Raw genomic sequence first — 24,706 nt, 5'->3', positions numbered from 1 at the left:
GCCGGCTGGGAGCATTGAAAAGTAGGGAAATTCACGAATTGTGAGACAGCTCAGAAACTTTCTTCTTGCGCGAAAAACAAGGCGTCGAAGTAAAATGCGTCGAAATAAGAGGATTTACTGCATATATATATATATATATACACTATATATATATATATATATATATATATATATATACAGTATATATATATATACAGTATATATATACTGTATATACATACAATACATCCCCATAGTACACGAGTTCCGAGTGCGCGATCTCCCTTGTACGCGAGGACCTAATTTCTTTTTTAAATTTCAGTGTATTTTTTATTAGTACACGAATTGAACCCCTTGTAAGCGAGATGGGCAATGAAGAGTGGCCCAAATCCAGAGTTACCCCGAGTACGCGACACTGCCTCCCCAAGTAGCAATAACAGTTACTTACGCTCTGCCCACCTTGTGACGTCGGTGCTGCTCACTTGTCATGCGATGCCCACATGCGCCGCTTGGAGGGTGGTGAGAGTCCCAACAGAGGAACCAAATGCACACAGAGGGTACACTCGCTGTTCCAGGTACGTCCCCGTGTACTCCGAGGTTATTTTTTCTGTGAGCCAGGATGTCTGCCCCCTTCTCCAGGAAGAAGAAGTGCATCACCCATGCCATGAAGATGCAAGTAATTAGGAAGAAGGAGAATGGAAAGGGTAACACGGCCATTGGCAAGGAACTAGGCTTGGCAGAATCGTCTGTGTAAACTATATGGGCTAACAGGGAGGCAATAAAGAAGACTGTGAAGACATATGGGATGGTGGCATTGGACGGGAGAAACATGCTGACCAACCAGGCTATAATTCTTATGGAGCGGTACCTGGCTACATTTATCCCAAGGAAGGAGAAGGAAGGAATTCCACTGAACAGGCACTACATCAGGGACCAGGCCAAGATTTTCTACAAAGCTGCAGCTCTGAAGCTTGCTGTAAAGAAACCATTTAAAGCCTCCGTGGGATGGCTTTGCTGCTTTCTGAAGAGGAAGGAACTAAGTCACATTCACCTTACGGGGGAGCATGCATCAGCGGATGAAATGGCGGCCAGGGATTATCCAGCCATCCTAAAGGGGATGATCAACGAGGGCGGCTACAGCAGGGACCAAATTTATAACACTGATGAAACAGCCCTATACTACAAGGCTATGCCAAAGTGTACTTATATTAATAAGCACCAGCGCCAGGCCCGGGGCAGAAAAATTGACAAGAGCAGGATAACAGTCATGCTCGCCATGAACTTATCAGGCTCACACAAGATGCGTCCTGTTGTGGTGCATACTGCAGCACACCCGATGTTACAAGAATCTGCGCTGCATGGATGACAGCAGGGTATACTGGTACAGCAACTCCAATGGTTGGATGACGAGTAGCATCATTTCCGAGTAGCTGTTGCAGCATTTCATCCCTGATGCCAGGACAAAATCTTGGGAACTTGGAATCCCCTTCAAGGTGCTTCTCATCCTCGACAATGGCCCAAGTCATCCAATCTGGCTAACAGACCTCAGCAAGGAATGCAAGATCGTTTTTCTGCCCTCAAGAACGACCTCTCTCATCCAATCGCTAGACCAGGAGTTGATTGCAACGGTCAAGCAGCTATACCACCAACGCTTCTACAATCACCTCTGCAGCAAGACCGACAGCTGTGAGGAACTGCAGGCAGTTCTTGACTTGAACACAGTTGGGAGTGATGTCATGGATGCCGAGGATGGTTTGGACTTGCCACCCGCTTCACCCGCTTCATTCTTACCATGCACAGCACCAGCACAACGAACTTCAACTCCTGAGAAGACTATTATGGCTTTTTGACGGTCATTCAACCTCAAGGATGCCAGCACTCTCTTGTTGTCCTCTTGGGCAGATATAACCACTGCAAAAATTAACCATGCTTGGCGCCTCCTCGTACCGCACCTGTGTAAAATCGCACCGGGAAGCGGCTTTCAGTCCCTGGTCGCTGCCGAGGCAGCCATCTTACAAGTGCACAAGCTGTGCCTGGGTTTCAGGCCATCTCGCTGGAGGAGATCAGGGGTTTACATTCGGCAGCAGCAAAGCAGGATCCTCAGGAAATCGTGCAGCGAGTGGACGAGGCCGACACAGAGCAGGAGATTGCGCAGAAAAGCCAGCAACAGCAGTGATGGAGAGTGAAGATTTGTTCATGACGGAGATCAGCCGGGTACTGTGTGCCCTTGATAAATTCAAGGAAGAATTCAAGGACATCAAATGCTCTCAGCTGCGAGTGGAGGAGGTGATGTCTTCACTGGACAGAACCTTCCGCTACTACACCGACAAGTACAACCAGGAAGAAAACAGACGAAAGCAAACATTCATCACTCGGTTTCTTCGGCTTGAACAAAGTGAGGATCACTCCCATCAACATCAGAAGAGCCATATCCTGAGGACGATCAAGAGAATGATTTGATGTCTGAGGTGTCAGAAATAGACTTTGAAAGGTTTATGAATGAAGTGAGTGCATTAGCTAGTGAAAGTGTCGAAAGTGCTGGTGACGAAAGTGGTGAGGAAGGTGGTGTGTCGGGAGGTGTGGTAGGTGATGCACGAGATGCACGCTAGGTGCCTCATCCTGCCTTGGAACCTCTTCTTACTTCCATCACGCCTGTTGTCCTCTTGGGTGAAGGTGAGCAGCCATATTCTTGTTGGTTTAGTTAAGTCATATCCTTGTTGATTTACCTAGTAAAGCCATAATCTTGGCTTACTTTATCTTAGGTACTATGACTTAGATAGTTTCCCCGTATAGTACAATACTTAGGTCTGAAAGGCGTCTCAAGGGTTGCCTATGCAGGGGGGTGCTGCCCATATGTAGTATTTCCCGTAAGTTTATGTACACGAATTCCTAGTATGCGACGTCCTCTGCCGCCCGAATACTCGTGTACTAGGGGGATGCACTGTACATACATACATATATATATATATATATATACAGTATATATATCTATCTATCTATCTATATATATATATATGTAGAGTGGAGTCTCTTTTATCCGAAATTCTTATAACCGTAATATGCCATTAACCGTAAGAGTTACTAAAACATTCTCATTTTGATTAACCGCAAAAATCTGAAATCTATCCGAAAATTCAAACATGGCAGGCTTGTTTCGCGCCACTAGCATTAGTTTATGGTTGCTCCACTAGTCACTCCCTCACCTGCATCCACCACCTCGGAAGATATGGATGATGTGGAAATGATTGAATAAGACTTTTTTTGTTTGAATTGCTAACAGTGAATTAGGTAATTGTTTTGGTGAAGTTTTTAAGTTTATTTGAGTGAAGACTTATTTAAGTTGACAGTTTCCGTTAGTTACAAAAGTGCAGTTACATACATAGTTATCAGAATGTATTAAGCGTTTTGGTGATGGTTGAGTGACTTTTGAGGTGCTGATGGTGGTGGTGAGCTAGAAATCGCCAGAAATGAGTGATGGGTGAGTATAATACTGTTTCCTTGTATCCTACATATTATTACAGTATCTTTTATACAAAAAAATTTATTAAACAAAACTTTGAAAGTCCCATGATATTCGGATAAAAGAGACTCCACTATGTATGTGTATATAGATAGATAGATAGATAGATACACAGACACATAGATAGATATACACACAGATAGACATATATGTGTGTGTGTATATACAGTACAGTAATCACTCCAATATCCGACGTAATAGAGCCATAGGTAGGTCCGGATATTGGTTCTGTCCGGATATTGGGCCCCAGCTTATGGACTTGTACTTATGGACCCTAACTCAGAGAAACACCTATACAACTCCCTCTGGACATGCATAGCACCTATTTAAGACTCAAATCACACCAATAAGGCACATAAATGACTGAAATAAATGCAAAAGAAACATAAAATGAGGGTTTAGAAGTAGGTTCATACAATAATAAACATTCTGGTGACTGGCTCCTGGACTGGTACTTATGGACCCTAACCTAGCCTAACTCAGAAAAACACCTTCCTACTGCACATGCATAGCTCCTAACACCCTATTCACACCAATAAAGGACATTAAAGAGTGAAATGAGGTAAGTATAGTATGGAAAAAAGTACAGTATGAAACATTCTTATGTCCGGATAGTGGGGATGTTCGGATATTGGGCGTCCGGATATTAGAGTGATTACTGTATATACAATGCTCGTCAGAAGTATCGAGAGCCTATGTCAGGGCGCGCAATACTTTTGGCAGAATAGAATCACCCTTTTTTGGTAATAAAAACTGAGCCAGATGTTTGGGCCGCTAACATGACGTCACGGCAGCTTGAGGCCTTACTGCGCGCTGGTTGGCTGCCGCCTCAGTTGCCTACAGGCTGCATGAGAGAGAGGAACTCCGCCGCTCCTCCCTCTCTTCTTGCGCCATTTTTTACCTAGTGTCCCGCAGTGTTTTGGCTTTCGCCACTTTCTTATGGCCCCTACCCGTGAACTTTTGAGTGAAATCATATCACAGATCATTGCTCTAAAGGAGGCAGGCCACCCCACGAAGGAAATTAGTGATTTGGTTGGCGTGGCTCAATCGACAGTGTGAAGGTGGTGAACCCGTTTTCGAGTGGAAAATAGTGGTGACGTTCCTACAAAGAAACCGTGGTCTGGTAGGCCCAGGAAAACTTCCCCGAGGTCTGTTAATGGGTTAAAACGTGCAGTGGAGTCTAATCCTCGTGTGAGTGCAAGGAAAATTAAGGAGAGCAACCCAGAAGTGTTTGGTGAGTTTCAGTGCACACGGTGTCTCAAAGAGTCCATGAACTTGGTTACACAAGTCACAGGCCTGTGAGAAAGCCTCTTCTTACACGTAACCAGCGACTTCGTAGGCCTGCCTTTGCTAACAAGTACCTTAACTGAGGTGAGGACCAATGGTTGTCAGTGTTGTGGTCTGATGAGGCAACGTTTAGAGTTACCTGTAATCGAGAAGCGCGCGTGTACCGACGCAAAGGTAGTGACCCACTTGACCCCAGTTACGTGGAGAGCACAGTTAAACACCCTGATTCACTTATGGTATGAGGCTGTTTCTCTGGGAAGGGTTTGGGGAAGCTTGTTGTGCTTCCCAAGAACTGCAGAGTGAATCAGGATGTTTATCTGGAGCTTCTTTGTGATCATTTACATGAGTCCTTCAAGCTCACAGGTGCACGAGTGTTTCAGCAGGACGGTGCACCTGCTCATAAAGCCAAATTGGTCACCAATTGGCTTCGTGACTGCAAGGTCTCCTTCATGAAAGACTGGCCAGGCAATAGCCCAGACCTCAACCCAACAGAAAACCTCAGGTACCTCATAAAGAAGAATCTCCAAGGGCAGGACGTGAGCTCTCTCCCTAAGCTGGAAGCAGACATTCGTGAGTCCTGAGCAAAAATACCATCCCAGCACCTGAGGAACCTCGCCCTTTCACTTCCACGACGTCTCAGGTCCGTGAAGAAGCACAAAGGATACCCTACCAAGCATTAAAGGTAAATATAATGCATTATATACATGTTTTTTCAATGTTGAATGGTTTGTTTCGTAGGAGGGACGCAGGGCACTCAATACTTCTGACGAGCACCGTATATAAATATATACTGTATATATACTGTATATATATATATATATATATATATATATATATATATATATATATATATATATATTTATATATATATATATATATATATATATATATATATATATATATATATATATATATATATATATATATATATATATGTATACATATATATATATATATATGTGTACATATATATATATATATATATATATATATATATATATATACTATATAAATATATATGTATATATATATATATATATATATACAGTACCCTCGCATCCAACACGGTAATACTGTCATGCATGGGTCCCGTGTTGGACCAAAAACATGTTGGACAAACAACAGAGCTTATGGGGAAAAATGAATTATGTCAGCAACCCTAGGAAAAGTCACCTTAAATACCTACCATATACCTTTACATATATTGGTACTACTGTAATTATAATAAATGGTGCTGTACTATGAATGATAACTAACCTTTTAGGATAGTGTTGGTGGGCTTGCTGAGAATGGAAGGTGGTATCCGAGGCTGTAGGTAGTCCTACTGGGTCCCTGGAGTATGGCTGCTGGCGTCACTAGCAGGTAATGGCTGCTGCTCCTCCTCAACCTCCTTCATAAATCCTGCGAAATCACACTCAGAATCACTATCCTCATCCACATCCATGGAAAGTTCTGCTTCTGCCTGTCCTAGCACTCCGTAAGCCTTCACTGCTGCCAGGATCTTGTCTTGGTTTTTTATTATGGTCCTCACGTTGGCTTCATTCGTGTCGTAGGCCTTGGCAATGTTCACTTTCCTCTCCCTTTTCTTTTTCCTCTCGATGATTTCTAGCTTGGTGGCCTAAGGAGGTGCAGCCGCTTCTTGGGGTTCTCAGAAGGCTTCCTAGGCATCGTGAGCAGGATAAAAAGCAGTTGCAAGGGCAGAAAATGCAGAGAGAAAAAAGCACCTTCCAATGCGAATTATGCGACTGAGTGGCACTGTGGCGGGAGAAATTTAAACAAAACATCACGTGAGAGCAGAAGCATTTTTGATTGGGCGACATCACGATCACGTCACGATAGCGGGTGGGGGAGGCAACTTGATCAGAAGTTTTGATTGGCTGTCAGCATCACAGGAACGTCCAGTATGACCGTGTTGGACCGGGGGTGATCGTGCTAGAGGCGAACTCTGCGGATTTCGCCCACTTCTCGGAGCTCCGTGCGTGTTATGCTAATGCACCCATGTTACAGTAATTAAATTGTATTAAATCGTACTAATTTTTTGCTCTCCGTGCTGGACGCGAATCGTGCTGGACAAATGCGTGTTGGACGCGAGGGTACTGTATATATATATATATATATATATATATATATATATATATATGTATATACAGTATATATATATATATATATATATATATATATCTATATATACAGTATATATATATATATATATATATATATATATATATATATTGGGTGGTAGGTGGGGGTGCTCAGCCTCCACTCACTCAGTGTAGTGCTGCTTTGGGTGTCTGCCCTTTCCTCTCGTCCTTCTTTCCTTCATTCTTTCCACCTCCTCCTGCCTACGGGTGACTTTACACTTGCGGGGAGAGAGAGAGAGAGATGAAGATCAGACTCATCTCTTTTTTATATTCACTGGCTTCATACAAAGCTCTCATGGCAGAAATGAAAATCGGTATCAGCCAAGAGGGGCCAACGTTCATACTCATGATTAACCCCCTCTTTACCAACCCCTCCCCCCAATGTAAACACTACATTTACCCCCCATACTGACCTGACGGGTCCCCTTCCCGTAGTGTGAGGGGTAGTGTACGATTTTTTCCACTTCCAAACTAGTCACTCTTTGTGATTTGTTTGTATACTGATGATCACATAAACCCAGCATGATGTTGCAATTGTAAAAAAATGATTATAAAATAACTCATCATATAAGCTTATATATTTTATCTTAAAGTACTGTAACCCAGGTAACTACTGGACAAACTGGCTTGAAAAAAATGTCAGGCACAGATTGATGGCTTATTTATTTACCTTGTAAGATAAGTTGATTTTAGACGATAAACAGTAGTCTAATGACGTTGATAAAGTGGCGGTGTGTTTTGGTGCGCTCCAAGGCAGACGCAAACAGGTGAAGCCAGGCCATATGTGAAAGATAGGAATAAAAGAAGAGAAAATGGAGAAGGAAAAGGATGTAAAGTATAATACCAAAATAAACAAAATGCAGTCATAATAACACAAAATAAAGGAGGAGAAAAGTAAACCATGAAAGTGGAAAAAAAAAAAAAAAAAGGAAAATAAAGTGAAAATAAAGATGAAGAGAAAGAACATAGGAGGGAGTGCATGTTGGCTACTGGCTGTGCCAGGCCTGAAAATGTTCCGGAGAACACAAGCCAGGCTGTTTACTGCAGGCAAGGTAGTATTTCCTAGACCACTTTGTTTGTCCTTCAGCAGTACATATGGTACTCTGCATCTTCATTGTAGCCGACGACGTGTTGCAGTAGCAGTTATGGGCATGAGTCCATGAGTTAGCTGTGGCTGTGCAGCATCTGAGGTGCTAGGTTGTGCACCTGAAAGTGGGGTGTATCTTGTTCTTTTTTGTTTTTTCTTAGGAGGTAGTCTTTCTTCGTTTGCAGTGTGCAAGGCAACATAACCCAGACTGTATTCATAAACATTTCATGAGTAACACTTTCCAGGAAGTCATGGGACTCAATACTCCCAGTACATGCATGTAGGTTTTGGTATACAATGTGGGCATTCAATACCATTCTAGTTACCATGTGTAATCCTAGTTTTCTTAACCATGTGAAGGATTTACTTGTGGGATCGTAGGGTTCAAGTACTTCATCCACAAAATCTACAGCTCCCATCTGCTCATTGTACCAGTGAATAGGTAGGGGCTTCTTGACCATCTCTACTTTACGAGGGGTGATTAGAAAGAAATGACAGTGAGTCCATAAACTTTTATTAGCATGAAGAACTATCAAACTATGACTCACATTCCTTCAAAGTACTCCCCTCCAACCTCTATGCAGCGTTCCATTCTCTTTCTCCACTTCATGAAGCAAGCGTGGTACTCTGAAGACGGTATACTTCGGAGTTCTGAATTGACGGTCCGTGCCAAGTCTTGGATGCGATGAAATTGCTTCCCAGAGATGGCAGATTTAATTTTTGGAAACAACCAAAAGGCACAGGGAGCCAGGTCAGGGGAGTAGGGTGGGTGGGGGAGCAGAGTTATACCTTGTTGTTCCAGGTACTGCATAGTGAGGCGAGCTTTGTGGGGTGCAGCATTGTCGTGGTGCAGCAAAAGGCGAGACCGACGGCGGGTTGGTGCGGTGTTGGCCTTGTGTTCCAAGACTTGTGGAAGGACCTGGTCTGTGTAGTATTGGGCTGTGATAGTGGACTTTTCAGGCATCACATCCACGCATATTGGTCCTTGAGAATTGAAAAAGATGGTGAAAAGGCGAAATCCTTCCTTCAAAATCTGAGGTAGAGGGTCTTCATCGCCCAACCACACCATGTTTGACTGCTTGTCACGGGTTGTGAAGAATGAAATCCAACACTCATCTCCAGTAGCAACATCTAAGAACCGTTTTGGACCATTTGGTTCAAATTCAGCAAGCCAGACACGACAAATCCTCACCCGTTCAGCCTTTTGCTCATCAGTCAACAAATGGGGTATCCATCGACAACACTTCTTCCTCAGGTGTAATTGTTCATGCACGATGTCATATGCACTCCCATAACTGATATCAAGCTCCAAGACTAAGAACCTAAGAGTTACAGTTGGATCCTCGTCAATGATGGACCGTGCACGGACAGTTGTTGCTTCGGTCACGGATGTCCGGGGGTGTCCAGAGCGTTGTTCATCTTTCAATTCAGTTTTTCCTGCTGTGAAAGCACGAATCCAGCGGGAAACAGTTTCCAGGGAAGGAGTAGTGTCTGGATAAACTTGTAATAATTCCTCTCGAATCTCTGTTGCTTTCTTTCCCAGTTTCCACCTCGTAAAAATGTAGAACCTGCAGCCTTCTTTCGAGTAATCCATGTTTCTGGCCAGAGAGCAAAAACAAGAGTGAAGCATTCACTCACAACAATAAAACAAGAAAAGTCAGGCATACGGCGACAAGTTCAAATTCGTAAGGACAGGCAACTCTGCACTCTCCTTGCTCCCCTACCTCCCATCATTCAAGGTTTTCATGTTATAGCACGAACTGTCATTACTTTCTGATCACCCTTCCACCTCTCAGATGATGTGTGTGCTCCAAATAACCAGCTTCATACATGGTTGTGATAACATGCACAACTTTACAATCACAGTACTTGATGACAAGAATATCCTCCTTTCTCCCAAATACAGCTAGAGGCGTCTGAAGTCGCTGGGATAAGATATTCTTTGGTACCCCTCAGTTTGGATGAATTGTCCCAGTGGTTGGTGTCTTCTTACTCAGTAAAAATTCAGCTAGATGAAGAGAACTGTACCAGTTATCTAGTGCTATGTGCCTCCCTTTATTGAGCATAGACTTCATCAGAAATATGGACATGTTCAGACTTGGAGAGAACTGCAACATTTCATCATAGAGGCCAGTTGTGTTGAGACAAAAATTCCATGTATAACCTCAGGCATTTGGAGTCCTAAGCAGAGTGCAGTTTCAGGCCAAAACGCTTCCTCCTGGTTTTGATATACTTTATTGGCGGAAATGCAGACGTCCTTTATACAAAATGAGAGATTCATCCGATGCAAAATTTTCCCCAGCAGAAAAATATTCCATACATTTCTCACGCAGCATCTGAAAGAACATTCCAATCCTTGACATACGCTTTCTGGGAACAGCATCATCTGGCTAAGAAAACCTAAGAAATCTGAGGATCTGAGAAAACCTGTTGCAGCTCATCACAGCTATGGTAAAAACAGGTGGACCTCAGCACAACACATGAGCTCCAGTAAAGAGACAAGCAATGTAATTTGTTCAATCCCATGGTTAGTTGTAAGGAAAAAAAATACATACAGTACATCAACTGTCATGTCTGTCCATTTTTTCCCCATAAAGTTCTTTGGATTCTCTGTGGGACTCTCTCAAAAAAATGTGCTGCACAAGTATTTGTCCACACACATAGCTAGTTCATAACACGTTTACTCATAAACAGCTGGAAGTAATCAAGTGCAGTCACTGAATGTCATGCATGATGTGCAACAATTTCTGGATGCACATCCACAAAATCCTCTTCTACACTTGCAAGAACATTAGGTCTAGCATCTCCAAATGGATCAGACAAAAGCATGAAGTGTGTGGACACGTGACGGAGATGGCAACCTTGAGCCACTTGTTGCCGAGAGTTTGGCGTCACTAAGCTCGCTACTAGCTTCCTCCTCCTCCTCACTCACATCAACCTCGCTATCATTTTCAGGCTCATAGTCATCATCACTGTCATCTACTGACACATCAGACACTGTTGCATCATCTGATACATCTAAATAAGTATCCTCATGAGGAATAAACTCGTCACTATCGGAATCCGCCAGAGACGCCATGAGAGAAAAATATCCTGCATACCCTCTCTCGTGGTCAAGTGCATGGTAACTGGCTCTCTCAGGCAGGTCAAGGGGTGAAAATTTTGCCTTATGTCAGTGGAAAAATATAGTATGATATCTGTAGTAGAAATTAAAATTAAATAATGATTGGTCTAATAGAGGTTACATCAAAGATGAGCGAGCAAGCCACTGGTGCCACCACAACTCAGTCATGACATATCTTAAGATGTCAGAATTTGTCAAAAATTCATCACAGTCTTCTTGTCAAAACACAGAGCTGTTGCTATCTCAAGGTCCTTAGAAACAGCCTTACCAGGCTACCCTGTGGCCCATATGCTGCCACTCATTAGAGGATGTACCAGTGAACCACAGTTGAGGTTCTGGTGTCTCACAGGTGTTGGGATACGTCAAAACACATGTCCGGTAAAGAAGGGGTTAAATAATAAAGCAAAACATCATCATTGCAAGCTGTATGCTACTTTACGTTGGAGCGTTCCTCACTACATTACTTTAATAATATACTTTAAGTGCTTTCTGGGAAGAGGGTAAGAAATAAGAATCTAAGGATAAGATCCAGAAAAGATGTTTTTTCCCCCAAAAAATATAAAGCCTAATTCAAGATTAATTTATTTTCCAAATTCTTAGATGTTATAATGTATGCTACTGATGTGAACTACACTGATACTAGAAAGACTTGTTTAGCATACAAGCCAATAACAAGATGAAAACTGCAAAGATGTGTTATGAAGCCTCCTAGTCCACCTAGAATATAACCTTTAGTTTAAATTTCAAATCTGTCAGACTTTAGCATTGCCAGTGCCAGTATGTCAATCTCAACAAAAATCATTAGGTAGATAATTAACAGATTAAACAAGAAACATACAAAATCACACAACACAATTTTACAATTTTCCTTACCAGACAACCATCTTTCCCCATGCAGTGTCAATATAGATAGATAGACATATAAATAGATATACTATATGTTGAGTTGTCTCAGTTGTTGGAGGAGTCTGACTGTGACTATGGAGTGAGGATTGAGGAGGTTAGAGCCGAGGAACAGAGGTGGATTGGTGTGTCAGCTTGTCAAGTGTGAGCTGTGGAGTGTAATAATTTAATTCATTTACATACAATAGTGAAGGATCTACCCTTGTTTTGTACTAAAAACAGTCTGTTATACTAATAATAATAACTGAAATATATATTTTAGGTGTACTATAATTTTACATATCCCATTCATTACTTTAGACAATTTCCAAACTTCATAAAGTCACCTACTGTTAGTCAGAACAGAGTAAATAAAGGTATAATTGTAGTGGATGTGTAACAAGAGATGATTTTTTTAACCCCCTGATTACAAAAAATATCATCTTGAATTTCATTCATGAAGTGATGCCAAGGCACAATAAACCTGTCCTCGGTAGTCATTTTAGTGCTGTCATATAAACACAACAGGATATCTAGTCAAAGATGTCACATGTCAAATTTGGAGTAAATTGGGTGAAAATTGACGATTTTATGCCCATTTGAAATTTTAGGACCGACCCACCTGACACCGACTCCCCTACCACTAACTGAATGGTGACCCCCCTGATGTAATGAGGCATGTTTTAGGATGCAGATCTGAAAGATGCACCATTAAGTTTTGTTTCATGTCAATATGACAAACTTGAGAAGAGTTATGGAGAAAAAACAATTTTTTTTTTTTTTTTTTTTTGGGGGGCCTACAGCCTGGGCCTTGGCCCAATTTGGCCCAAAATTTAATCAGGGGATCAGAAAGTCACAGCTCATCATCCCTGTAATTTTAGTCAAAATTGCATTAGTAGTTTTCACATAAAGTTGTTAACATACACACATACATACACAGACAGACAGAAAGAAAATAAACAAATAAACAAACAAACAAACAGACAGACAGACAAATCAAGTGAAAACAATACTCATCCCCAAGCCCCTCTGGGGAGGGGGATGGTTAATAATCCTCTAATGGCATACACAATAAAAATTAAGTTGATGCCAGGGTAATGAAAGAGATTAAAATGGTTTGCATTTGCATTTTTGCATTTCTGGAACTGCTAATTTCAAGAATTTTGCAAAATTGCCGTTGCAGAAGGCAATTTTTTGAGTCTGCGGATTTGCGTTGCTGGTGAATTTTCGTTTGCAGTGCCCACCTCTGATTCATAGTAATACTAAAATATATACATTAACCTCCCCAAAATAGCAAGGTTATGTTCCAAACCCCCTCACTAATTCTTGAAATTCGCTAATTCTTGATGCCTTCCTGAAAATGACATTTACCGGTAATTGTTAACTTCGTAACCTATGAACCACTGATACTGTAATGCATTACCCATCCAGTAAATAAAAGTTTCTTGTTAAATCAGTTTCCGTGTTGTTTTTAGCTGTTCAGCTGTGACAAGACTTGTTTGATTCATCAGCGTAATGGCGGAAGGGACTGTCCTAAGTGTTTAACTAAACCTAACCTAACCTAACCTAGTTTAACAGTACCTAATAATTTTACAAAACCTAACCTGAACTACAGTTAGGAAACTGGGAAATGAAATCCATCTTTGAGTACTTAGAGTATGTTTCTTCCATCGTGCCAGAAACAAACAATCATTGGTATGGCTTAACAGCTTAACCCCTCAATGGCTGTGGGTTCAGAAATTTGCATGCTCCCAAGCTGGCCCCGTTACAATTTTTAAAGCGTTCTAAAATCAATTTATTTTTCTTAAAGATGTGAAGATAATCATCCGGCACACCCTAGCAATATGATTTTTAGCTTCCTAAACCCATCCTGTGATTCACTATGATTAGTGGAAAAATTCCTAAAATAATGGTGCATGTGCCATATGGGCGAAAACATCTGAGATTAAGTGACTGCCAGACTGCTTGGGATGGTAGCACTGGGCCGTGTAAACATACCAGTGACCTTTGTTCCCTTCCCATAATCGTTCACAGTTTTTTATAACTCGATGTCACTGACACTGGTACTGCAAAGGGTTGTTCAACACCGGGGGTTATTAAGGGGTTAATGGAATACATCACTGTTTTCATCAATACTCTCTCTTTCACATAAACACATAAAAACGAACAAAAGAGTGAGCTCTAGTTGTAAGTATAACTTTCAGCAGAAAAACCTTACCAATTCAATTCATATTCCTCCAGAGTATTTTCTGTATTTTTCCAACTATTTCTTTAGGAAGAACTAACTAATTAGTCTCTATCTATCTACTGCTAGACGCCACAATCCTACAAGGGGAGCCATTTGACTCTGAGTTATTTGTTTTACGGGGAAGGGCACTAACCCTCCACCAACCCACTTGCTGACATGTAGGGAGCACATATGGTTTGGTTATATGGTTACCACCCAGTGTTGTAAATGGTTTTTTGGCTTACAGGAAACCATTTGGATTGTCACTCAATATAAAGCCACCTGTAAAGGAAAGAAACGCAATAAGAAGTGACAGGAAAGATGGGAGAAACAGGAAGAGAGGAGGGCAGACACAGAAAAAGAATGATAAAGGCTAAGGAAGAAATAGGCAGCACTACATCAGGTGAGTGGATGATGGTTGCCACCACCTACCACTTCACTAATTAGTGAAGTCGTTAATTATGAGTATGGCAATTATGTGGTTCTGCAGTGTTTTTCTATCTATCTATCTATTGCCAGATGCCTTAATCCCATAAAGGGTGGCCACATACAAATCACCTCCATGTTGCCCTGTCCCACACCATTTCACTGCCCTGCTCCCAGCTCAAACCCCCCTCTCTCATATACCTCTCCACTCCATCCCTCCATCTCATCCTCGGCCTCCCCCTCCACCTCACTTACATACACTCTCCTCATCAGTCTCTCACTCTCCATCCTCTCTACATGGCCAAACCACTCAATGTGTTTCTCCTAATGCTTCCTATCACATCCCCATCCACACCACAACGTTCCTTCACTTCCTCCTTGGTCAGTCTGTCTCTCCATGTGACTTCACATGCTCCTCTCAAATAACTCATTTCCACACTGCTCTCACTCTTGACTTCTGTCCCTCCAACAAGGTCCAAGCTTAATTTCTATACATTAGAGTTGGTATCACAATACTGTCATGTATTGTAGTAACTTTTTCACTTCCATGCTCACTTCCCTGTTTCTTATCACTACTTTCAAGAAACCAGCAACCTTTCTTCCTTGTAGTATTTTTAATACCGACATTATTATATTAATATATTAGACTGTTTTTATTACAAAGCAAGGGTAAATCATTCACTACTGTAGATAAATCAATTATTACATTTCACAGCTCACACTTGACAAGTTAACACACCAGTCCACTTCTATTCCTCAGCTAACCTCCACAGTCCTCAATCCTCAGTCACAGTCAGACTCCTCCAACTGAGACAACTCCATCTTGAGCATGTCCATGTTGCCAATCATAAAAACAAACCACTCAAAGTTATAAGTGGTCAAGCGGGTTTGTGGGCAGGTTTGCATTTGTGGAAACGCTTCCACAAATGCAAAACTGCAAATCTGTGCAAAATTTGTTGGAAACGCAAATTCACAAACAAAATCACACTTCCGCAATTGCAGACTTTGCAGTTTGCGGAAGTGATTGTGGAAGTGCCCAGCTCTGGTAAATAAGCGTGTGAGAAAGAGAGGTATGGATGTTGGTGAGGCTATGGGACTGACAAAGAGACTGCGCTGGCAGGATGAATTTTGTGCAGAGCAGCACATAACCAAGGATCTGGCACCCCTTCTTAACATGACAGCGTTTGGATTGCGTCTATCAGATAGATATGTGTGAAGCTACAGGACATGGTGAAATTTTTCTGGCCTATCTGATGGAGCCTGGATTCCGTGGACTTGAATGACGAGTGAATGGAAGTATGGCCCATTGAATTGGGGAAACTTAGGCTGTCTGGACATTGCTACTCCTCTGCCTGTCCTAGGGTGCGAAAGGAGATCCGGATGATGATGATAATGATGATGATGATGATGATGATTATTATTTCCCTTATGAAAGAAAACATATCCCAAAGTAATGGATATCACTGAAAAAGTAGAGAAAATTTGTTAAAGAAAACTCCCAGAAAATTTACAGCAAAAGCCATAACATGGACTGAAAGGTGGAGAAAAAAGTGCAAATAAGCATGAAAAAAATTTGGATACAAACAGGGTCACAAAGTGTAAGCTGACAACACTCACACTGTGCATGGATGGCACACAGGCAGTTCTGATCCTGGCATGCAGCAGGAAGGTTGCAACCATCCTTATTTGTTTAATATTTGTTTAATGTGCACACATCCCATTAGGAGCCCTGACAGGTTTCTTTTATTATCATTCACGACCTCTGTCTTAGCATCCCTTGTTTTTAGTGTTGTTCTCTCCTAAATGACAGGTGGTTGATGGGAAATGTCTAACCTTCCTTCATTACACAGTGCAACAATGCATAGTATGAGAGAGAGAGAGAGAGAGAGAGAAACTGTGTGCATGAACACAGTTGTGGGTTTTGTGTGTGACAAGGTTGAGAAATAATGAAGGCACACCTGAGACTGTAGGATCCTCGCGATAAACATCATCACCCAGGAGTGCGTCCATCATGGCTTTCTTCATGCCTTCAGTGGGTTTTGTTACCGTGTCAGAACGCAGGTCGATCACCAGATGCTACAACATAACCCAAATGTTAGTCATCATTATTATCACTACCACCACTGATGCCTTGCTCCCTCCCAAAACCTCTCCAACACGGGATGGCCAAAACAAAACTGCCTCCAGGCTACTCTGTCATTGCCTTCTTCTCTTAATCTCTTAGTCATCCATCAGCCTCTTCCTTCTCTTCCTAGTATATAGTCTTACTCTTTTCTTCTACACTACATATAGTATTCCTCTTCCAACAACACCCTTTATCTTATTTATGAAGACTTTTTTTGGGGGGGAGGGGGGAGGGAAGACCCTTCCTATAAGCTTTCTTTAACCTATACAATACTTTCCAAGTATAAAGCCCTACGGAAAGTATTGACTCACTAGTGTTTCCACATGCACTTACTTGTTTTTTAAATATTTTGTGCCACCAAAACCTCATAGGTACCATCATTCAAGTTGCCTTCAGGCTTACAGAGACTTCTGCATATATATAGTCTATATACACAGGGATCCCTTGGTTACTGCACATAACTGGAACTTCACAAACTGTATGATAACAAAAGCACAGAACTCATGAAATTTATTAATGTTGGTACCGGGCACCTCACTTTTACTGTAAACCCAAATTTTCCCCTTTACAACAATTTAGACACACTAAATGCATACATACTCTTATGGTAAATATCAGAAACATACATGGGCAGGGTTAGGTAAATAGAAAATGATGAGAGGAACGCAACACAGAAAAAACTTATACCATATAAGGGACCTAAGATTGGCTTGAAGTATGGGGTTCTGAGACCTAGGGAAGTCCATGAGTCAGGGCTTATCTTTGAATCCCTTAAAGCCATCTGAAACCACAGATACTGCACTATCATCATTGGCAGAAACCAGCTCAGGTGCACAATAATTACGTTTTTTAAGTCAAAAAATGTGTGATAACGGCAGAGGTGTAGATTTTCATCTTGCAGTGATAACAAAAACCACTATAACCAAGTGTGCAAAAACCAAGGGATCACTGTAATCATTCCTACTCCTCCCACTTCCCAAGGAAGAGTGGTCCTGTTGCTCATCCGGCTTCTATATGCCTGCATCATGCATTAGACACCATAGGAAATGGGAATGACTTTACAGGCTGACAAGAAACACAATGTCATGTCCATCATCTGAGGTGCACCAGACACCTGGTTCTGGAGGGCATTGTTTGTCACCTAAGGCACACCAGATGCCTGTTTCTGGACAGAATTGTCTGTCACCAGAACTCTAGGGGTTAACCAACAGCATCCAGAGAAATCGAATTTGTCAAACTTCCCACTACTCCCAGCCTCCCATGTGCTACTGATGATGCCTGCAAAAAGAAAGCCTAGCCCGCCCACTCTGTCTCCGTCACACACAGTATATTGTCCAGTGCCAGATGACCTGCCGACATGTCGTAAAAATACCCTCGCTAATACCAATACACCAGTCCTGTATGAGACAGCCCTAGCATGTATTCAATATGGACGGTGGGTGTTAGCGCCGAAGTGGTGACATGTGGAGGTGTAGGAGGACTACTGGGCCTTGGGATAGGCTACTACCCCCGAGATATAGGCCTGAAGCCTTTGCCCAGAGTCGGACACAAAAAAAAAAAAAAAAAAAAAAAAAAAAAAAAAAAAAATCTATCTATTGCCAGATGCCTTAATCCCATAAGTAGTGGCCACAAACAAATAGCCGCCATGTCACTGTTCCCCACCATTTTGCTGCCCTCCCCCCCCTCACATCCCCCTCTCTCATATACCTCTCTACTCCATCCATCCATCTCATCCTCATCCTCCCCCTCCCTCTCCCCCCTCCACCTCACACACATACACTCTCCTCATTAGTCTCTTGCTATCCATCCTCTCCACATGGTCAAATCACCTCCATGTATTTCTCCTAATACTTTCTAACATATCCACATCCACTCCACAATGCTCCTTCACTTCCTCATTTGTCAGCCTCTCTCTCCATGTAGCTTCACATGCTCCTCTCAAATAACTCATTTCCACTACTCTTGCTCTTGACTTGTGCCCTTCCAACAAGGTCCAAGGTTCGCTTCCATGCACTGGAATGAGTATCACAATACACTCAACCCTCCACTTCCCGGACTAAAAGGGGGGGAAGACCAGTCCAGGAACCCCAAAAGTCCGGGAATCGCAAAAATCCGGCCCCACATACCATTCCCCTACTTTTACCATACTTTATCCAAATTCTCCAATATTGTCCAGCAATTACTCTGATATTCTAGAGCATTCTGGAATGCAGGCTACCTATACCAACATAACTAACACACACAGTACATAAAATAATAACAGTGACACAATAACATAAATATAAATGCTGTACATACTGAAGCAACATAAATATAAATAAAAATAATGCCACAAGTTGGAAGGAACAGGTGGGGTGAAGCAGGATGGTGGCCCTGATGCATTTCATGTATGAAAATACCTTTCTGTGTGTGTTACAAATGGCCTTTATTGAGTCTAAACCTTGCTAAAATTATACTGTGTTGTGCAACAGACTACTTATAGTTTTATATGAGGGAATAATGGCCAGACTTTTGTGAGAATCACGGACTTGTACGGGCATATGTCAGGCATCTGATAATATTGCCCGGCCTCAGCCCATGTCCGTGAAATCCAAAACCCAGGAAACTGAGGTACGGGAAAGGGAGGGTCAAGTGTACTATCATGCAGTGACTTTCTTATTTCCATGTTCACTTCCCTATTTCTTATCACTGCTTTCAAAGAACCAGCAACCTTTCTTTCCTGCTGTACCCTGTCAAGCACTTCATCTTCCCATCTTTCATCCTTACTCATCACACTAACCAAATACTTAAATGCACTCACATTTTCCATTTCCTCATCATCCAGTCTCAATGTGCATTCATTGACTTCATTTCTCTCAATGACCATAAATTTACTCTTCCCTACATTCACCTTTATATTCCATTTCTTACACAATCTCCTAAATTTGTTCACCATGCCTTGCAGTCCCCCTTCGTCTTCACTTAACAATACAGTATCATCTGCAAACAACAGTACTGGAAATTTCCAAACGCTGCCCTCTCTCATTTGGGGCACTCCAACATCCACTGCCCTATCTTGTAATACTTTTATAACCCCATCCATACCACCTGTATACAGACTGAACAACCATGGAGACATGACACATACATTTCAATCCAACATTCAGAAAAATTCACTCAGTTCACCATCAACACACACAGCAGCCCTAGCACCCTCATACACACTCTTCACAGCATTCAACGACTTCCCATTTACTCCATAAATTTATAATACTTTCCACATTCCATGTCTATCCACTCAGTCATATGCTTTTTCTAAATCCATTAAGGCCACATACAACTTCTTTTCCTTCTCTAGAAACTTTTCCACTACAGACCTATGAATGAATATCTGATCTACACAACCTCTTCCCTTCCTAAAACCTAACCAATCTTCTCCAACTAATTCCTCTGTTATTTCACAGACTGTCAATAAGTATCCTACCATATACTTTTCCTATTACACTAAGAAAACAAATGCCCCGAAGATTACCACACTATTCTTTTTCCTCTTTTCCTTCATACAGGGGAATGATTATACGTGACTTCCAATCCTTCAGGAATCTACCTTCCTCCTAGGCCAACCTGCACATCTTCCATATCTATTCTATTACTATCTCTCCTCCATGCTTCAGCATTTCACCACACACTCCATCAATTCCTGGAGCTTGCCCCATTTTGACTTTCTTCATTGCTTCCACTTCCATCCTACTGACCTCTTCCTCCTTTCTCATCTCCTTCTCTCAGCCACTTAAACTCACATTACTTTCATTCTCTATGTTAAACAGTTCCTTAAAGTGTTCTCTCCATCTGCTCACTTTTTCTCCCTTCTCCACTCTCAGTCAAACACTTTTATTTTTCACTCTCCTACTATTTTATCACCCTGTCTAATTCCCTTTACCTCCTTTCAGAACATTTTCTTACATTCCCTCCACTTTACACTCAAATCTATATACAGTAGTCCTTCATTTATCCGGACGCTCAGCATTTGGACATGTTCATTATCCAGATGCTGGGCCTTGGCTCTATTAGACCATTATCCGAATTCACTTGCTGTTATCCAGACGTAGAAGTCCCCAAGAACCTCGACTGGCCAGCCGACACATTCAAACATTCGGTATCGTGGCCGCTGGGCTCGAGCCATGATCAGGAAGTAGTCTGTAACCCACAACCAGAGCTAAAATGTCTGTCTGCCCCTGTACTGAATGGTCAAAGTCGCATGCTTGTCCTAACACTCCCAACGAATCTTCAGCACCCAAGTAATATGACTGTAACCCGCTAGTGGTGTCAAAACGTACATACGCATTCCCTACCAAACGTCTAATATCACGTGGCCATGGGGTTGTTTTTTCCAACCGCCATCTCCATCGAACACAGACCACAAGCTACAAGTACATTTTCGGCGACAGCGGCCATCCGCCTCCTTACCAAACATCGAAAGTCCCATGGTCATGGTCAGTTGTGTTTCTGCATGGCCACTCGGCGTCTAACAGACCACGTGCCACAAGCAAATGTATGGCAAAAGTGCCTGTCCGCCCATTGACAGAAGAGGAAGAATCTTGCCCATGGCCTTGCTTCTCCCCCCCTCCTGTCCCTCCTCCATACCCTCCAAGCTCTCGCCTCACTCCTTCAGTCGATACCCTCCTCTGTGGTGATGACACTGACTCATGTTTTCATTTTTTTTTTTTTTTTTTTTTTTTTTTTTTTTTTTTCCGATTTATTCAACTACTATTGGTCATGTCGAAATTCCACAGTAACCATGAGAAAGTTTATGAAATTCTGCATCGCGACATATGCTTAACTCTTGGAAAGGTGTTGGCAAAATTATGAACTAGGATGGTGAGAAGTTATATGAAGGTAAGTTTTACTCCTGAACACTTTATTACTGCTGCATTTTACCAGTATTATGTATTGTTATTAGCTTATCTTAAAGCAAAAGCACCAGCGAAGATGAAGGTATACAATTTATAGTAATATAACCAATTTATGATGGCATATTTGGCTGTGGAATTTTTTTTAGCCCAGGGAACAATCACTCATCACAAACAACAGACTTTCAAACCATCGTCAGTTTTTTTGTGGATTTCTGCTGTTTATGCATTGTTTTCATGATGTTTAGCATTAATATGGATAATCCTATGTGTGTTTTGATGTCTGAATAAGGCAGATTGACCTGAAAACAGTGCCATAATTAAGAGGGGTACTGTACATACAGTCATATATAGGTCAGGTGTTTTTTGGTTTTCAATGTTTTTTTTCATGGTTTTCTTGGTGTTTCACATTACTTTGGATATTCCAATTTGTGTTTTGATGTCTAAATATGGCAGACTGACCTGAAAACTGCCAAAATTAGGAAGGGTACTGGACATATAGTTATGTATAGGTCGGGTGTTTTTTGGTTTTCATTGTTTTTTTTTTCATGGTTGTCTTGGTGTTTAGCATTACTTTGGATATTCCTATGTGTGTTTTGATATCTGAATATGGCAGATTGACCTGAAAGCCATGCCAAAATTATGATGGGTATTGTACATAGAGTCATGTATAGGAAGGGTGTTTTTTGGTTTTCAGTGTTTTTTCTGCATGGTTTTCTCGGTGTTTAGCATTACTGTACTTTGGATATTCCTATGTATGTTTTAATGTCTAAATATGCCTGATTGTCCGGAATGACTAAGCTCAGTGCAAGACTTCATGAACAGTGTACTGCAAGTGCTTCAGGAAATCCTTCTTACTGTCAGAGTCTGAGGGGGAGGCGGTTATTCATCGAGATGGCCATGGACTTGCTGTAAGTAGGCAGAATGTTTCATACTGTACTCTACTGTATTTTCCATACTATACTTACCTCAAACACCTCATTTCACTCTTTTATGTCCCTTATTGGTGTGAATATGCTGTCTTAGGTGCTATGCATGCGCAGTAGGGAGGTGTTTTTCTGAGTTAGGCTAGGTTAGGGTCCATAACTACCAGTCCAGGAGCCAGGGATTTGTAAGTACCCAGAATGTTTAATATTGTATGAACCTACCTCAAAAACCTCATTTTATGCCTCTTTTGCATTTATTCAGTCTTTTATGTCCCTTATTGGTGTGATTTGGGTCTTAAATAGGTGCTATACATGTCCAGAGGGAGTTGTATAGGTGTTTTACTGAGTTAGGGTCCATAAGTACAAGTCCAGAAGGCTGGGGCCCAATATCCGGACAGGACCACTATCCAGACATGCCTATGGCTCTATTACATCGGATATTGGAGGGATTACTGTATTTATAGAATGACAGGGAATTGTTCAGGGTGCGAATTGTCCTGAAGGGGAATCGTCCATGTTTTGACGGGGAATTGTCTGACAGCGAATTGACTTGACTGAGAACTGTCTCGGAACCCGCCAATCATGGGTAATCATATAAATCAGGTTAACTGGTTACAAGGCTTTATTTAATATCTTAAAATTATTTAAGAACTTTAACTTACATACCAGAACAGTAAATATTTAACTTGCAAATACAGTACTGTGGAAAATCAGTGCAGCAAATCTTTAACGAACAAATAAAAAAGGCAATATTCCGACGCCTAACAGGTAAACTGGTTATAAGATTATATTACTTGCTTTAACATTATTTAACAGTACTTTAACTTGTACATAAACTTACCAGAACAGTAATGTAAATATTTAACTTACAAATACAGTACTGTGGAAAAGCAGTACAACAAATCACATGATCATGTGATCAAAATAAACCGTGCACGCTGCGCTGATGTTCAAGGATTTGGCCTTTCAAAGGTCTCTCTTGCATAAATTTATAGTTTCTGTAAAGGTTCTTTAATCTTACGTTATCTTATACGTATCCCAGCACTAACCACGAATAATTGCGAGCGCGTTGGGCGAGAATGTGTTCAGGGCAGGCTTACTGTGTATATATATACAGTATGTATGTGTATATATATATATATATATATATATATATATATATATATACACACACACACACACCAATACAGTAATCCCTGTAATAACTGGACACCCTGTTCTGGGACACACCAACTTCCAGACATTTTGGGCCTGGGCTTTCAGGGGGGGGGGGGGAGAATTTTTCCCCATCCGTAATTTGAAACTGGAGCGCAGTGCTGAACGGCTGTGTTTACACACTGCCCCTTTTTTACTCCCCCCTCCACAGTTACCACCTAACTACCAACCTGAGTAGATGCTCTTCGCAATGGATGCCGCACGTGCTCGTTTTTGTGAATAAACAGTGAATAAACTGCAATACTTCGCCACTAGACCACATGGGTATTTACAGTGTTGTGCAGTGTTAAGAAATTAGAATATAGAGTGCAAAGGATTAAGCGTGGAGTGCAAACTGGCATTTTTTTTTTTTTTTTTTTTTTTTTTTTTAAATAACAGAATGGAGGAAGGAAAAACAAATGGGGGAAAAAAAAATAATCCATACACCAAACTACTGGTGTCCTCCATTCATAAAATATCTGTAACAGTTAGATTTGAACAGTTGTGGGTTGAAATTTGGAGGAAAACAACTCTGGGGAAGCGAGTTCCAGAGAGATGCAGTTCGGGGAATGAAAGAATTCTGATAGGCAGAAGTTCTGCAATATGGTTGAGTGACATTCCAGTCATGAGCGCTACCAGATGCCCGTGTAGCACGAGGGAAGCAATGGAGAGGCGGCACCATGGACGCAACCTCATCTGAGCACTTGCCAAAAAAATATCTGCAAAATAATGCAAGGGAGGCAACATTCCTTCTTACTTGCAGGGGAGGTAGTTTCTATGTAATGGCAGGGTTGTTAATGATTCTAACAGCTTTATTCTGAATTTTGTCCAGTTGTCTCAATGCAACCTCTCCACAACCATTCCACAAGGGTGAGCAATATTCAAGCTGAGAGCGCACA

At 41.6% G+C, this 24,706-nt stretch overlaps 1 protein-coding gene across 1 annotated transcript in view; it reads right to left on the bottom strand.

Moving 5' to 3' along the window:
- LOC145412393 (uncharacterized) overlaps positions 1-16,758 on the bottom strand; it is a 55,026-nt gene extending 38,268 nt beyond the window's left edge. Inside the window, 1 exon segment of the mRNA XM_080282282.1 lies at positions 16,632-16,758. Coding sequence (XP_080138408.1) covers positions 16,632-16,758 — 127 coding nt within the window.
- Positions 16,759-24,706: the final 7,948 nt, after the last annotated feature.

The sequence above is a fragment of the Coenobita brevimanus genome, chromosome 93 (assembly GCF_032717465.1).
Source record: "Coenobita brevimanus isolate Jiangsu-jjx chromosome 93, ASM3271746v2, whole genome shotgun sequence".
Taxonomy (NCBI): Eukaryota; Metazoa; Arthropoda; class Malacostraca; order Decapoda; family Coenobitidae; genus Coenobita; species Coenobita brevimanus.
The sequence above is the reverse complement of the archived record's forward strand: the minus strand, read 5'-3'. Positions and strand labels throughout refer to the sequence as shown.